The following is a 17,097-nucleotide window of genomic DNA, read 5'->3' as shown; positions in this document are numbered from 1 at the left end:
CACACACCTAACTGGAATGGATATGAGCAACACATCTCAAAGAACAACAGTTACAAAGGTAAGTAACCTTGTTTTCTTTCTCAAGTGCTTGCTCATGTCCATTCAACTAGGTGTATGTGCTTGCCACATGTACTGGTGCTGGAAGTTTTTCCCTCAGCAGTATCCGTAGAGGACCAGCTCCAGAACCCCTGGGAGTGGCGCACATATGCCGTGGTATGTAGGGAGCTGCCGGTTCCCCCCACGCTCGGTTCCTTCTTGCCGCCAGTGACGGTGCTGGAACTATTGCTGCTTCAGCTAGTGCTGTTGCTGCTGTTTTGTATGAACTAGTTAATTCTTGTATTAGAGTGTATATAGTTTTTCTGTTAGTGTTTGTATATCTCTTAGCTATAGTTAGAGACTTCGTAGGTCCTGAATGGAACTTTGCCTTGGGACGGTCCATGCCCGGGTCCCCAGGCTTTAAGCCTTGTGATTGCTGCAAGAGGCCCGTGCTCGTTAGTGATCCACACAGCAGTTGTTTGCGTTGCTTGAGCAAGGGGCACATTAGTGAAGAATGCAAAATTCGCAAGTCCTTCAAGCCAAGGACTAAGAAGGAGCACAATATTCATTTAAGAGTGGTCTTTATTGAGTCGGCGCTTACCCCAGCATTGGAACAGCGCTCTGACTTGGTGCTGAGCACCATGACTTCAGTACACAGTGCCCCACAGGGACCGTCCACTGGCCGGCACTGGTCCCCATCTGTGGCTCCGATCAAGAAGCCCAAGAAGATGGTGCGAGGTCGGTCTCCAACCTCCTGCAAGGGAAAGGATAAGACTGGGTCTGAGCAAGGTCCCCTGCTGGGCAACTCTTCACCCCATCAGGATCTCGGGCCCAAGCTCTGGTGGAGCTATGTAGCCCAACCTGCTCCCCACCGGCTACCCCGGACAGTGACAGAGGCCTCTGTCAGCTCCAGGTACTGTCAACTCCAGAGGCCATGTAGGCAGCGCAGAAGATCATGTCTCTCCTGGTGCCACTCACACTGGCTCCTGCAGTTTCCCAGTCATGGGATAAACCCACATTTGGACTGCTTCAGTCCCCACCTCAGCATCTCCATTCCCCATCGCAGGGGATGTCCCACCAGTGCTTGCCCTCCTGTAGCCGCCATGCTTCTGACCGCGAAAGGCAGACGCAGTGCAGCCCCATTCGGTCCCCGGATCTTGGGCATGGGCAGAGAGGCTCAAGGCGCAGCTTGCTAGCTACCAGGTGCAGACCTTTGGAGGCATGCGCCCCCCAGCAGGAGTACCCGTCCCAGCACCCGTTATCTCCGAGACCATGGTACCGCTCCAGGGACTCATCGCGGGATCAATGTTACCATTCTTCAGACTGTCGTTGATCCCCTAGGAGGGCATCACCGGGTATGGGTGCTTCCCGGCACTGGGCCTCTTCCAACACCTCATCCCGCTCCTCATCCCAGTACCATTCGTCAAGTGCGAGACATAAATCGCCAGATCCAAGCTGTTGTGGATCTGTCAAGCGCCATCGGTTCCTAAGACCCCACTCCAGATCAGACTGCAGGCGGAGTGATTGGCACCGGTCGGGACAGAGTCACCGTTCCACTTTGTCCTGATCACCTGAGAGCGACTGCCCAGGATCCAGCCCTGGTTTGAAGTGAGGTTCCCTGACAGCAGGACAAGCTCTGGTACCAGCGGTACTGGCTACATTGTTGGCACCAAAACAGGCCCTGCGGCCTCAGGCACAGTGGCTGGCGCCGTGGCACCCATGGAACCTGTGGGGGTTTACCCTGCCCTCCCAGGCTGCCTGTTTGGTGTCCAGAGCCTCAGAGAGACCAGCTGCCTCTCTCTCCTGCCCTCCTCTGGTGCACAAAGCCTCAGGCTTGAGGACCCCACAGGTCCAAGAGGGAGCACAGGAACAAGCTACTGGGCCACCAGTGGTTGTGGAGGACCCTACAGTACTGGCATCTTCCTCTTCGCCAGATGAGGCTATAACGGGGCCCCCTCCCTCGGATCCTCTGGATGACCCTAAAGTGCACCAGGAACTACTGAAGAGGGTTGCTGCCAACCTAGGCCTTCAAGTGGAGGAATTAGAGGAGCCCTCGGACTCTCTCTTTAATGTCCTCTGCTCCACAGCACCGGCCTGGGTGGCTCTGCCCCTTCATGAAGGGATCTTTAAGATTACAAACTCCCTCTTCCCTGCCACCCATTTTCAAGAGGGCCGAGTGCAAGTACTTTGTGCCATTCAAAGGCCATGAGTACCTGTACACCCACCTTGCTCCCAACTCCCTAATGTTAGAAGCGATTAACCACCGGAAGCGACAAGGTCAACCCGGGGCTACCCCTAAGAACAAAGACTCCAAGAGACTAGACTTGTTTGGGCGTAAGGTTTATTCATCCTCTAGTCTCCAGTTCAGGGTGGCCAACCATCAAGCCTTCCTAAGACACTATGACTTTAACATGTGGCAAGTGATGGCCAAGTTCGAGAGCTCCCTTCCTGAGGCTTCTAGGAAGGAATTCCAGGCAGTTATGGAAGAGGGCACAACTGCGGCCAGGGCGACACTCCAGGTGGTGTCAGATGCGGCGGATACTGCCACCTGAACCATTGTCTTGGCTGTCTCCATGCGCTGGGTATCCTGGCTGCTCCTCTCTGGCTTGTCCACAGAGGTTCAGCAGTCAATGTAAGACCTTCCCTTCAAAGGGCAAGCCCTGTCTGCGAAACAGACAGACAATAAGCTCCATAGCCTAAAGGACTCCCGCACAATCCTTAAAACACTGGGCCTGTATGTTCTTGGCCCTGCTCGCAAGTGGTTCAAGCCGCAGCAGCCTTAGGGCCAGGGGAGCCACCCTTGCCAGGAGCCTCCCCGTAAGAAATCCAGAGGCTAAAAGCGGTGTCCTAGCCAACAGCCTTTGCAGGCTTCTCAGTCAAGCTTAACTCACAATAAGCAGGCAGGCAAGCACTCATTTTGACGGTATATCTGAGGACGACCTACTGGACTGTTCCCAGGATCCTCCCTTCCCTATTTTTGCCAACCGCCTTTCTCTTTTCCTCCCTGCATTGGCATTTATAATATCGGACCGATGGGTCCTTAGTACGGTGGCACGGGGTTATACCCTTCAGTTACTTTCTACCCCTCCTTCCCATCCCCCTTCCCCATCTCTTTTCAGGGACCCTTCTAATGAGAGTCTTCTCGCTCAGGAGATAGAGGGGTTACTGTAGCTAGGTGTGGTGGAGGTTGTTCCTCCAGAGTACAAAAACAAGGAGTTCTATTCCCATTACTTTTTAATCCCAAAGGCCATGGGCGGTCTGTGACCTATCCTGGACCTGCAAGACTTGAACCACTTCCTAGTGAAGCTGAAGTTCTGTATGGTCTCCTTGGCCTCCATCATCCCCTTCCTGGATCCGGGAGACTGGTATGCTGTCCTCGATCTGAAAGATGCGTACTTTCACATCACCATCTTTGAGGGATACAGACGCTTCCTCTGGTTTGCGGTAGGTCCCAACCATTATCAGTTTGCGGTCCTTCCATTTGGCCTACCAACAGCACCGTGGATATTTATCAAGTGCTCGTTGGTGGTAGCCACTTACCTCAGACGTTGGGGTTTCCAGATCTACCCGTACCTCAATGACTGGCTAGTCAAGGGCAGCTCCAGGTCCCAGATTCAAAGAGATGTCGCAATGGTGCTAGCCATGTGTTGTTGCCTCGATCTGTTGGTAAATGACAAAAAACCCACATTAGTTTTGGTATAGAGGATAGAGTTCGTCGGAGCGGTGCTTGACTTGACCTGCACCAGGGCATTCCTGCCGCTGGAGAGATTCAGTGCACTGACAGACCTCATCGCAGAAGCCTCTGTGTTTCTCCTGACTACGACCATGGTTTGCCTGCACCTCCTAGGTCACATGGCAGCATGCACATACGTGGTGCCCCGTGCCAGGCTCCGGATGCGACCCCTGCAGCAATGGCTGGTGACAGTCTACTCCCAGTCCAGGGACCACCTGGAAATGGTCATTACCATCCCCGCAACGGTACTTACCTCGCTGTGATGGTGAACCGACCCCGGGGAAGTCCTGGAAGGAGTTCCCTTCATCAGCACTCCTCACTCAGTCGAGTTGGTTTCAGATGCCTTGGACCGTGGCTGGGGGGCACACCTCGGCACCTTCCAGACCCAGGGTACGTGATCCCCCGAGGAAACTATGCTACACATAAATGTCAAAGAGCTCAGGGTGGTGCACAAAGCATGTGCGGTCTTCCTACCTCACCTGTCAGGCAGAGTGGTCAGAGTCCTGACAGACAACACAGCCTCGCTGTTCTACATCAACAGACATGGGGGAGCACAATCCTCGGCCCTCTGCCAAGAGGCACTCCGTCTCTGGGACTTCTGCATTGACCACGGAATCCACCTAGAAGCATGTCACCTTCCAGGTGTCAAGAATATGCTAGCGGGTCACCTAAGCAGTGACTTCACCTCTCACCACGAGAGAGTGCTCCACCCAGAGGTAGCCAGCACAATCTTCCAGAGGGTGGGGAACTCCCCAAGTAGATTTGTTCGCCACCAGGCAGAACAGGAGGTGCCACAGGTTTTGCTCCAGACAGGGTCTGGGCAAGGGCTCCCTCTCTGATGCTTTCCTCCTACCGTGGACAGGAAGCCTAATGTACGCGTTCCCTCCGATTCCGCTCATCAGCAAAGTCCTAGAGAAAATCAAGAGAGACAAGGCTCAGGTTATCATGATCGCCCCAGTGTGGCTTCACCAGCACTGGTTCAGGATGCTATCGAGCTTGTCCCTGTGTGACCCCTGCCGAACTGACTGGACCTGCTCTCACAGGATCACAGTCGACTCTTGCACCCCAACCTCACATCCCTCCACCTCACAGCATGGATGTTGTGTGGCTGAACCCTGAGGAACAGGCCTCTTCGGAAAGAGTCCAGAAGGTCCTTCTTGAGAGTAGAAAGCCCTCAACTAGATAGACTTATCCAGCAAAGTGGACAAGGTTCTCCGACTGGGTGGCTGAATGGGGCATCTCCCTTTCGCATTCTTTGGTGCAGTCGATCTTAGACTACCTGCTTCATTTGAGGAACCAGGGCCTGGCACACTCCTCTATCAGGGTGCATCTGGTGGCCATTTCTGCCTTTCATCCACCAATCCAGGGGCGACAGTGTTCTCCCATAACATGATAGGTTCCTCAGAGTTCTCAAGACTTTTTCTTCAAGTTTGGTCCCCAGCCCCTCAGTGGGATCTCAGCTTGGTTCTGTCCAAGCTCACTGGCGAGTCTCAGAACTGCCATACACGGTCCTCTATAAGGACAAGGTCTAGCTCCGGCCCCACCCGGCCTTCCTTCCCAAGGTGGTCTGTACTTTCCGCATGAGCCAGGACTTCTTCCTTCCAGTCTTCTGCTCCGAGCTCCATGAGACAGGTGAAGAGAGGCACCTTCATGCTTTGGATGTAAGAAGGACCCTGGCTTTCTACCTAGATCAGACAAAGCCTTTCCATAAGTCGACTCAGCTTTTCATCTCTACAGCTGATAGGATGAAGGGCCTCCGGGTGTCAGAGGATTTCTAACTGGATCACTGCTTGCATTTGGACGTGCTATGAGTTGGTGAGAGTCACCGCTGATCATCAGCCTTTTTGCTCTACAAAATGGCAGCCTCTGCAAGGCTATGTGGAGGTCATTTTGCTGTTTGCACTATATACACCATCCTGGCTGTGCAAGGATCAGCTGAGACCTGAACTCAGAAGTTCCTTATAATCTGGGAGCAGCAACCTTGTTAAGAAAGCATCCTCTATGCTTGAGCTGGTAGGAGCCTGTGCTAGCATTTTCTGAGATGGGACTCTGTAGTGGCTTGTAAAGGCCCATATCTTTTTCTATGCCATCCTGAGCATCCTGTTGGCACTCAATAAAGAATCAGTGTAAGCTACTGACTCTGTGCTGTCCTGGTATCACCACACATGGCCTTCTTAACTTCTGATCTTATTTGCTTAACAGTGAATTGTGCATTCTGATTTGTGGTAGAAGAGGCACAATGGACTAATTTCTATGCAGAGCATCTGGTACAAACACCAGCAGTGAGTCTAATGATGTAGTTATGAGCAAAAAAAAAGAATGCAGGAAATGCATTTGCCAGTATGATGAAGCTTGTCTTGAATATGGCTTCACCAGTGTTTTTGTCAAGAATGAAGAAAAGAGAAAATGTCTGCTGTCACACAGTGTTATCTATAAAAGCAGCAGAGAGTCCTGTGGCACCTTATAGACTGTATTGGAGCATGAGCTTTCATGGGTGAATACCCACTTCGTCAGATGGATGTAGTCGAAATTTCCAGAGGGAGGTATAAATATGCAAGCAAGAATCAGGCTAGAGATAATGAGGTTAGTTCAATCAGGGAGGATGAGGCCCTCTTCTAGCAGTTGAGGTGTGGAACACCAAGGAAGGAGAAACTGCTTTTATAATTGGCTAGCCGTTCACAGTCTTTGTTTAATCCTGAGCTGCGGTGCCAAATTTGCAGGTGAACTGAAGCTCAGCAGTTTCTCTTTTGAAGTCTAGTCCTGAAGTTTTTTTTGCAGCAGGATGGCTACCTTTAAATCTGCTCTTGTGTGTCCAGGGAGACTGAAGTGTTCTCCTACAGGTTTTTGTATATTGCCATTCCTAATATCTGACTTGTGTCCATTTATCCTTTTATGTAGGGATTGTCCAGTTTGGCCGATGTACATAGCAGAGGGGCATTGCTGGCACATGATGGCATATATAACATTAGTGGACATGCAGGTGAATGAACTGGTGATGGTGTGGCTGATCTGGTTAGGTGCTGTGATGGTGTCGCTGGTGTAGATATGTGGGCAGAGTTGGCATTGAGGTTTGTTGCATGGATTGATTCCTGAGTTAGAGTTACTATGGTGCAGTCTGTAGTTACTGGGAGAATATGCTTCAGGTTGGCGGGTTGTCTGTGGGTGAGGATTGGCCTGCCAGCCCAAGGCCTGTGAAAGTGAGGGATCATTGTCCAGGATGGGGTTGTAGATCCCTGATGATGTGTTGGAGAGGTTTTAGGGGGACTGTATGTGATGGTCAGTGGAGTTCTGTTGGTGGTTCTTTCTTGGGTTGTCTTGCAGTAGGAGGCTTCTGGGTACAAATCTGGCTCTGTTGATCTGTTTCCTTATTTCTTATGTGGGTATCGTAGTTTTGAGAATGCTTGGTGAAGATTTGTAGGTATTGGTCTCTGTCTGAGGAGTTGGAGCAGATGCGGTTGTACCTCAGTGCTTGGCTGTAGACAATGGATCCTGTGGTGTGTCCAGGATGGAAAGCTGGAGGCATGAAGGTAGGGCATAGCGGTTGGTGGGTTTTCAATATAGGGTGGTATTAATGTGACCGTCACTTATTTGGTGCACGTGGTGTCTAGGAAGTGGACCTCCCACGTAGATTGGTCCAGGCTGAGGTTGATGGTGGGGTGGAAGCTGTTGAAATTGTGGTGGAATTTTTCCAGAGTCTCCTTCCCATGGGTCCAGATGATGAAGATGTCATCAATATAGCATAGGTAGAGAAGGGGCCGGAGCTCGCAGCCCCGCCCCCCTACCTGAGGCTGAGGCTCTGGGTGAGGGGTGGAGACGGGATCGGGTGGGGCCAGGGAGGGAGCTCAGCCATTCTCATGGGGGCCCCTATTGAGCCTGGGGCCTGGGGCAAATTGCCACACTTGCCCCCCCCCCCCCCCGGGGGATGGAGGGCTTTATTGCTCTAAGTTAGAGAATGTTAATCAGGTATATCTAACACTCCCATGCCCTTTCTGAACTCCCTTACAAAACTCCTGTTAGCTGCTCCTGTTGGCTAGTTCCTGTGGTTGCTTAGGAGCTGGCTTTTTAAACCCCTGTTCTCCCTGTATGTCCATGTCCATTCTTGCTGTCCTGTCTGGCTTGGAAGGGGGTTGGACTAGATGACCTTCTGAGGTCCCTTCCAACCCTGATATTCTATGATTCTATGAAGTGCTCCTTAGATTTGATGTTCCTGTGGTTGTACCTCTTTTCACTGAGTATATCCACAAGTGAAGTTTCTTCACCCAGTGGGCCTTCACTTGTCCATTAGACACCTTTGAACTGTATTCCTTCAGTAGATGTTCAAACAGTCATTCTCTCTGTTCGTATACTGTTTGAGACGGTTTCTCGTTTACAGTTTTCAGGATTTGTTTTAATCTAACGCAGGTTTTTGATCAATTCACTTTTTCACCAAGTATATTTCATTTCAGTGTTTTCCTTGATTCTCTCTCTCTCCAGTATGTCAGTAGATTTTATTTCCCTCTACTTCCCTTCTCTAATAGTGTCTGCTCACGTACCCAGCTCTAGTTTTTTCTCTTTCTCCTGACCTGAAACCTTTTCTACTTTCCTTCTTTCCTCCTCCTCACTTTCCAGTCTCCTACTTTTATTTTCCGTCTACCCTGCCTCCAGTTCATCTGCTATCTCAGCATCTAAGTTTTTCTCCTTCCCTCCTCCTTCTTCAACTGCCCCCTTCCAGCAGATTCCAGCCCCTCTCCCCAGCTTGAGCTGCCCTCTCGTTGGCTCTCTCTCTCCCCCCAAGAAAGCATTTTAGATGCTGCATCATAGCTGCAACAGGTGCTAGTGCCAGGGTCAGGGTTACTACAGTTCCACACTGAAGCTTGTTGACTTTCAAGAGGAAAAGTATTGGGATAATATTTTTTGAACTGAGAGACAAGTTGCATGCCTATGCAATGTTCTGCAAAAAGAGTGAATTTGTTGATTTTCTATGTGACCAAAGGAAGATGTGCCTATGTCAGAGACATATTTGGGAACTGAATGAATTTAATACACCCACATCCTTCACAGAATTCATGAAGAAATTTGTGTTCTGGAAGAATCATCTCTTGAAGACAAACTATGAATGCTTCCCGCAGCTTTGCAAGTTCTTGGCTAATAAGGAAATTATTCAGTTTCCCGTACAGGTGATGGCTGAGCATCTTAGCTGGCTGGAGGAACAGTTTGCATCCTTTTTCCCAACTTGAGATGACAAAATATGACTGGGTGCAAAACCCCTTTCAATGCTAGCTTGATGCCATGGGTTTTCCAGCAGCTAAAATTGAACAGCTCATCTAAATTTCCTGCAATTGATTCTTGCAAGGAATATATGACCAACTTTCTTGACAGTGAACCAGAACTCCAGAAGAGAATGAATGTCCTGCACTCTCAATGCATGCGCTGAAACTCATTGTGCCATTCACTAGCATGTATTTGTGTGAAGCTGGATTCAGCAAACTTGTATCCATCAGTTCTCAGGATTGCTCTACTACTGCTGTCACCTCGAAGATTAGATGTGCGATTTCTACCATGCTGCCGGACTTCAAGAAACTGTGTCACAACATGCAAGCCCATGTGCCACAGCACACTACATTAAATAATGTACTGAATGTGTAATTCCTTGCTTTGTTGCAGCCTGGGGTCACAGGAATCAGTTTGTTTTAAAATGAGCTCATGCAGGCAAAAAGTTTGGGAATCCCTGCTTTAGATAGATGGCTGTTGGTAGGCAAAGGAGTCCTGCATTCATTCTTCAGGTTTCCCTAAGGAAGTGCAGTCCACTGCTGAAAATTTTCTCTTTGAGGAGGTCTACTTGTTCAGGCAAAAAACTGATGAGTCATTGCATTCATTAAAGGACCCAAGGGCAACCCCCTCCATTCCCTAGGTATATACACCTCATCACCCAAAAGGAAATACACAGAGCGATCTTATATGCATCAACCAACCTCACAGGTATTATTTCACCAAACAGGGTATGAATCACCATGAAAGTGTCAGTGGATACAGGTGAACAAGCATTGTGCTTTTTTCCAGTCACAACTGCCCATCAAGAAGTACTTGTAACAAGACCTTTGAGAGCTGCAAACCCACCCAAGTACCAGGTCCTCCAAGCTCCAAGATTCATTTTGGTGGCCACCTAGCTCAATTTTCCCATATATAGCAGAGGATAAAAATGGAAAATGGGTTTTCCATACTGTTGTGATGATGTGGTTCTGGCGGGACCCCAACTGAGAGTGCCAAATCAGGACCAATTGCTCAAACAGGGCAGTCACAGCCCAAGGCTGGGGTTTTTCCACCTCTAAGGCAAACGAAACCAGCCAGACAAAAATGACTTTGGTGTCACCCCTCTGGCTAACCACAAGTCACACAAGCAATTTCTTTAGACACTCCAGTCCCCAGGGGTGAAGTAACTTAAAAGGATGAATGTACTCGCAATCGCCTGGAGGAGGGACGTGGTAGCCATGAAAGCGGAGCCTTTAATCTCCAGGCCTTTAAATCAGGATTAAAAGGGCCCAAGTAGGACCTGATGGTAGCAGAAGCTGGGAGCCCAGCCCTTAAATCACCCCTGAACTCCCAGTGCAGTGTGCATAGGCTGGAGCCTAAAGGATTCGGGGGGCAATAGTAAATGGAGTGATTTAAAGGGGTTGGGGCGCTGCTGCTGCTACGCGAGCAAGAGGCCTATGGGCCCTGTTAAAATTGCTGATGAGCCCAGGGTCCAGCAGCAGGGTCGGGGCTCGGGCTGCCGTACCGCTCGCAGGACCTTTAAATGTCTCCAGAGCTCGTGCTGCTGGAGCCGCTGGGGTAGCGGCAGCGAGGGCTATGGTTGCATTTGAGGGACACCAAAGGAGTGGTAGAGGACAGCAGGAGCCGCCAAAACTCTTATCAATAGCAAAAGAGCCTAGACAACAGCCCACTAAACCCCAGGGATCCGTTAGCCGTGGGCTATTTAAAGGGGTCCGGGCCCGTTAATAGTCCCTCGGACCTGGGGGGTAGCAGATGGGCTCCAGCAGTGATTTCCACCAGGCCTGGGCGGTAGCAGTGGCAAGGAGCCCTGGGCCCTTTAAATCCGGCAACCGAGCCCCGCAGCTGCTACCTCCAGGGCTTGGCAGCAGGGCTCGTGGCAGCAATTAAAAGAGGCCGGGCTGCAGTCTTTAAATTGCTGCGTCAGGAAGCCATCACCCGCCGGTAATGCCGCATCAGCTCTTTGCATAGGGGTGGCAGGTTTGTAGAAATTGGTGGGTGCCCAGAACTCTGCCCCTGGCCAATGTGCCTCCCCACTAAACTACACCCCCAACTTGCCAAGATCGGGAGGAAGTGGGTGGGGGGAGAGCTGGGGTTCAGGCCTGGCTGGGGCAGGGAACTGGGGCGTCAGGAGAGGTGCCAGGGTGCCAGGCTTGTGAGGGGAATTCGAGGGATGGGAGTAGAGTGGGGGAAGGGGGATGCAGTTCTGGGAGGGAGTTGGGGATAAGGCATGGGAGGAGGGAGCTAGGGGAGAATGAGGCTGTAAAGGGTGAGGCTGCGATGTGGATTTGGGATGTGCTAGGGAAGGAAATGAATTCCAAAATGAGGCTATCCCAGGTCCATAAAACATATCAACTAGTCTGAAGCCAGATATGTCTTTTGCCCCCACTGCTCCACTTTGGAAGGCTGTTCTAGACTTCACTCCTCTGAGGTAGAAACCTTCGACTAGATTTCAAGTCAATAAACTTCCGATGGATAGTTTATATCCATTTGTCTTGTGCACATGGGGTACTGAGCTTAAATAATTCCTCTCCTCCCTGGATTTATCCCCGCTGATATATTTAGTAGGAGAGAATCATCTCTCTCCGAGCCTTCTTTTTGTCGAGGCGAACAAACTAACTCTTGAGTCTCCTTTTGTAAGACAGGTTTTCATTCCTCGGTCATCCTGAGTAGCCCTTCTATGTACCTGTCAGTTTGAAAATCACTCTTCTTTAAACATGGGGAGACCTAGAACTGCATACAGTATTCAGAATAGGTCTCACCAGTCGACTTGTGTAATGTACTAACACCGCCTTACTTTGCTGAAAATACCTTGCCTGATGCGTCCTAAAACCGCATTAGATTTTTTAACGGCCATATCACATTGGCGGCTCATAATCATCCTGTGATCAACCAATACTCCGAGGTCCTTCTCCTCCTCTGTTACGTCCAACTGATGCGTCCCCAGCTTATAAAAAAAATTCTTGTTAATCCCTAAATGGATGGCCTTGCATTTTTCACTATTAAATTTCATCCTATTACTATTACTCCAGTTTACAAGGTCATCCAGATCTTCCTGTATGATATCCCGGTCCTTCTCTGTATTAGCAATACCTCCCAGCTTTGTGTCAACCACAAACTTTATTAGCACATTCCCACTTTTTGTGCCAAGATCAGTAATAAAAAGATTAAATAAGATTCGTCCCAAAACCAATCCCTGAGGAAATCCACTAATAACTTCCCTCCAGCCTGACAGTTCAGCTTTCAGTATGACCCGTTGTAGTCTCCCCTTTAACCAGTTCCCTATCTATCTTTCAATTTTCATATTCATCCCCATCTTTTCCAATTTAGCTAATAATTCCCCATGTGGAACCGTATCAAATATCTTACTGAAATCAAGGTAAATTAGATCCACTGCAAAAGCAGCAAAGAGTCCTGTGGCACCTTGTAGACTAACAGATATATTGGAGCATGAGCTTTCGTGGGTGAATACCCACTTCACTGGATGCATGTCATCCGATGAAGTGGGTATTCACCCACAAAACCTCATGCTCCAATATGTCTGTTAGTCTATAAGGTGCCACAGGACTCTTTGCTGCCTTTACAGATCCAGACTAACATGGCTACCCCTCTGATACTATCATTTAAATCAGCTTCTGTACCAGATGATTGGAGGAGAGCTAATGTGATACCGATTTTTGAAAAAGGCTCTAGAGGCGACCCGTCAGTGCTTGGCCAATTGGTTGAAACTATAGTGAAGAACAGAATTATCGGACACACAGGTGAACACTCAGTTAGCTTTTGTAAAGGGAAGTCATTCCTCACCAATCTACTAGAACAGGGATTTTCAAGATGCAGGTCTGCAGAATATCTAAGATTGCCAGAGGGGTCCACATCTCCATTTGACATTTTTTAGGGATCTGCAAATGAAAAAAGGTTGAAAATCACTGTATTCAAATTATTTGAGGGGGTCAACAAATGTGTACAAGGTGATCCAGTGGATATAGCGTACCTGGACTTTCAGAAAGCCTTTGACAAGGTCCCTCACAGGTGACTCTTGGGCAAAGTATGCAGTCATGGGATAAGAGGGAAGATCCTCTCATGGATCAGTAGCTGATTAAAAGACAGGAAACAAAGGGTAAGAATAAATTAACAGTTTTCATAATGATGAGAGGTATATAGTGGTCCCCATATTCATAAATGATCTGGAAAAAGGCCTAAACAGTGAGGTAGCAAAATTTGCAGACATACAAATTTATTCAAAATAGTTAAGTCCAGAGCAGACTGCGAAGAGTTACAAAGGGATCTCAGAAAACTGAGTGACTGGGCAACAAAATGGCGGATGAAATTCAGTGCTGATAAAGGTAAAATAATGCACATTGGAAAACATAATCTCAAGTGATACATACAAAATAATGAGATCTAAATTAGCTAGTACCTCTCAAGAAAGCCATCTTGGAGTCTTTGTGGTTAGTTCTCTGAAAACATCTACTCAATGTGCACAGGCAAACAAAACTAACAATGTTGGCAACCATTAGGAAAGGGATAGATAATACAATAAGACAGAAAATATCATAATACCATGATATATACCAATGGTACATCCACAGCTTGAATACTGCATGCAGTTCTGGTCGCCTCATCTCAAAAAAGATGTATTAGAATTAAAAAAGATACAAGAGAAGGACAACAAAAATGATTAAGGGTATGAAACAGCTTCCATATGGAGAGATTTAAAAGATTGGGATTTTTCAGTTTAGAAAAGGAAAGACTAAAGGGGGAATATGATAGATATCAATAAAAACTTGAATGGTGCAGAGAAAGTGACTTAAGGAAGTGTTATTTACTTCTTCTTGTAACACAAGAACTAGGGGTCACCAAATAAAATTAATAGGCAGCAGGCTTAAAACAAAATGAAGTATTTCTTCACACGACGCACATTCAACCTGTGGAACTCATTGCCAGGGGATGTTGTGAGGGCCAAAACTATAATGGGGTTAAAAAAGAATTAGATAAATTCATGGATGATAGGTCCATCAATAGCTATTAGCTTAAATGGTCAGGGATGCAACCCCATCCTCTGGGTGTTTCTAGTAGGGTGACCAGACAGCAAATGTGAAAAATCAGGATGGGAGTAATAGAAGCCTATATAAGAAAAAGAACCCAAAATTGGGACTGTCCCTATAAAATCGAGACATCTGGTCACCCTAGTCTCTGATTTCAAGAAGCTGGGAGTGGACAACAGGAGATGGATCACTCCATGATTATCTGGTCTGTTCATTCCTTCTGAAGCACCTGCCATTGGCCACAGTGAGAAGACAAGATATTGGGCTAGATGGATCATTGGTCTGACCCAGTACAGCCATTATTATGGTGTTCCCTAACTTTTGAGTGTTTGACTTTCTTTTAAATATTTTTTTGTGATTACTCGAATTAATGAGAATAACTTCAGTTAAATTAGAGTAAAAATGTATATAGAGATATAATCCCCTTCTGCTTCAGGGTATAATAAATAAACCAACCACAAGCTGGATTAAGAACAAATTTAATTTGTGAGATTATTCCATAACCACAAACAAAACCCCAAAACAAAAGCCATAATGGATACCTTCCTCTGAAGCATCTGAGACTGGCCACTGGTGGAAACAGAATATTGAATTACACGTGCCACCAGTCTGATCTGATACTGCATGTCTTGTGTTCCTGTCTGCAGACTCAGGCAGACTGTGTTGCATTGTGGTCACATCCAGAAGGTTCTTTCACAACCATAAGGGCTAAACTTTTGTTTTATTTTTAATGAAAGCTTAAATTCTATAGTGAGTGTTTCTCAGACTCCTCGAGTGGATTTGTCACATCCAGTTCTAAATAAATGTGTCAAAATGTCCTTAAAATATCCCAGATTTTGCTTTATAGACTGTATTTTAGATAAGAGAAGCCCAGGTCTGGGGACTTCGACTCTAGGAAAGACTGGGCCCAGGGAAGCAGGATGGAGGGAATGAGGTGTCTCTGTTACTGCGCCTCAAACTACTAAAATGCTTTCACATAGAGGCCAAAAAACGATTAGTAAAAGGAGCAGGAAAACAAGGTGAGTGCAAAGCTTGTTTGGTCTCCGGGTGTCCCCCAGGCAAGACAGGTCTCTCCCTGTATCCCACAGAGAACACTGGGGGAGAAGGGTCTCTTCCTCCCTTTAGAGTATGCTATGGGGATCTCCCTACTCCCCCACCCTTAAATAAGGCTGTGAGGTCCTTCTCCTGCCCAGAGTACTGCAGCTTTCTCTCTGTCTCTCTCAAGGCCTCCACAGAGAACACTCCAGGTCTCCAGCTTCTGTCTGAGCCTGAATGGTTTCCTTGTTCCTGGGCACTGAGCCCCTGTGCTGCCTCCTTCAGGTCCACTCTGTGGGAACTGGGGCATTCTCAGGGGGCTGGTGTGTGCAATGAGAGTAGGTCATTGTGAGGTGCACGAGCCATGTTTTCCGGGACAGAAGGAGTTAACCTTCCTAGTCCATCCTTCCTCACCCTCCTTCTCTCCCTCCCTCCAGCTGCTGCTGCCTTTTGAGTCCTGCAGCTAGGCCAGGGGCTGACCTTCACAGGGAGAGTTTGCTCACTGAGCATGCTCACTTCCGTCTGCTGTCTCTCATCTGCTCCAGGGACCTCTGTGCTCACAGGCAGCGTCCTGCTGGGAAGGAATGTATACAGCACATCCCGGCTCCAGGCTTACCACAGGTCAGGGGCCCAGGCTGCCTTTGTGCTCCAGCTGTGGGACCATGAGCTCCTGCGCCCTGGCTCTCCCTGTCTGCACTGCTGGGAGAAGAGCCGTTGCCATTTGGTGCTGTTGGTGCTTCAGTGACTGAAGGAGAGATGGGGGGACATTAAGGGGGATTCCTGTGTTGACTGCTGCAGCAGCCAGCACTGGCTGTGGCAAGGCGTAGCCCTACACCACAAGACACTCCCTTCACACTTTCATTGCTCAAATACTACAGTGAGGGGGGCTGAGTAGGGATGAGGGTGGATTTATGATAAATAGATTTGGATGAGGTTCTGCTTTTTGTGGCATTGGGGTGAAGGTGTATCCATAAACTTATGGGAGTGCTATAAACACCTGAAATAGAGGAGCTAGACAATAAATGTCTTTTCTTACATCAGCTAGGCTGGTTCTGGAGAACTGTCTCTTTGCAACCTCATGTCTTGCTGTGTGGCTGAGTGACAGCGGTTTTAATATCCTTTGTGTGTGTGTTGAGCCTTTGTATCTGCCTGTATATTTGTGTGTATGTCTGTGTAAATGATGTATTTATCTTGTGTGTAGATATATTTGATTATATAAGGAGGAGACTATATTAGAAGGGTTATTTATTATAGCTCCCATCCAATCATACAGAAGATGGGAATTAATTAGGGAGATTTTTATATCTATTTTATATTGTGATCTCTCTGAGGCTGGAACTGTTCATAAATTCATAGAGTTTAAGGCCATAAGGGACCGTTAGATCATATTGTCTGATCTCAATAGCACAGATCATTACATTTCACCCTGCATCAAGATGAGCCACTTGTTGGCTAACGTATCTTCCAGGAAGGCATCCATTCTGGATTTGGTTAATTAACTCTGTGTTAGTTATTGGTATACAGATTAATAAAATGGGCACAGATTGGGATCCACATTAGAAATAGTAAGAATACCTTTAGAGAAAGATGTTTCAATAATCCTATTGCCACTGAAGTTGGTGTTTTCCCCAAAGATGGCAGCAGCCAGAGATGGATGTGTTTTCTGATGAGAACTTGGCAGTGTTTGCTGTGCTAAAAGCAGGACAAAGGGCTAGGAAGGATGGCCCATGCATTTCAGTATGCTTTTGGGACCTGAAAGGGAGATGAGAGTGAAGAGATACAAGCCAGATACTGCCTCACCAAAAATGGAGGAGACACACAGTTGTCTGGAACCAGATCACAGTTGTGTTTTGTCCAAGCCACAGATGGGTGATCTGCTGGATGAGACATGTTGGTCTGCTGGGCAGGTTCCTTCTGAGAGAGCTAGTTGACAGAAGCTCCCATCTTCCTAGCATTTCTGGTATTCCTGCAGGGATCCCTGGATACTAGTGCTTGGGTTAG

General features: G+C 48.0%; 1 protein-coding gene across 4 annotated transcripts in view; it reads left to right on the top strand.

Annotated features, from left to right (window-relative positions):
- Window positions 1-17,097, top strand: part of SMARCD3 (SWI/SNF related BAF chromatin remodeling complex subunit D3) — a 277,819-nt gene that overhangs the window by 74,501 nt on the left and 186,221 nt on the right. For 2 of the 4 annotated variants that reach the window (XM_075062053.1, XM_075062049.1), the window contains exon 1: window positions 15,595-15,717. The exons of 1 other annotated variant lie outside the window; for it this stretch is intronic. In XM_075062053.1, coding sequence (XP_074918154.1) covers window positions 15,681-15,717 — 37 coding nt within the window. In that variant the 5' untranslated portion in view covers window positions 15,595-15,680. Of the gene's footprint in view, window positions 1-15,594; window positions 15,718-17,097 lie in introns of those variants that run through there. One more of the 4 variants, XM_075062051.1, reaches the window with a different exon arrangement.

Source organism: Chelonoidis abingdonii, chromosome 2 (assembly GCF_003597395.2).
Source record: "Chelonoidis abingdonii isolate Lonesome George chromosome 2, CheloAbing_2.0, whole genome shotgun sequence".
NCBI lineage: Eukaryota > Metazoa > Chordata > Testudines > Testudinidae > Chelonoidis > Chelonoidis abingdonii.
This window is presented reverse-complemented; position numbering and strand designations above follow the sequence as displayed.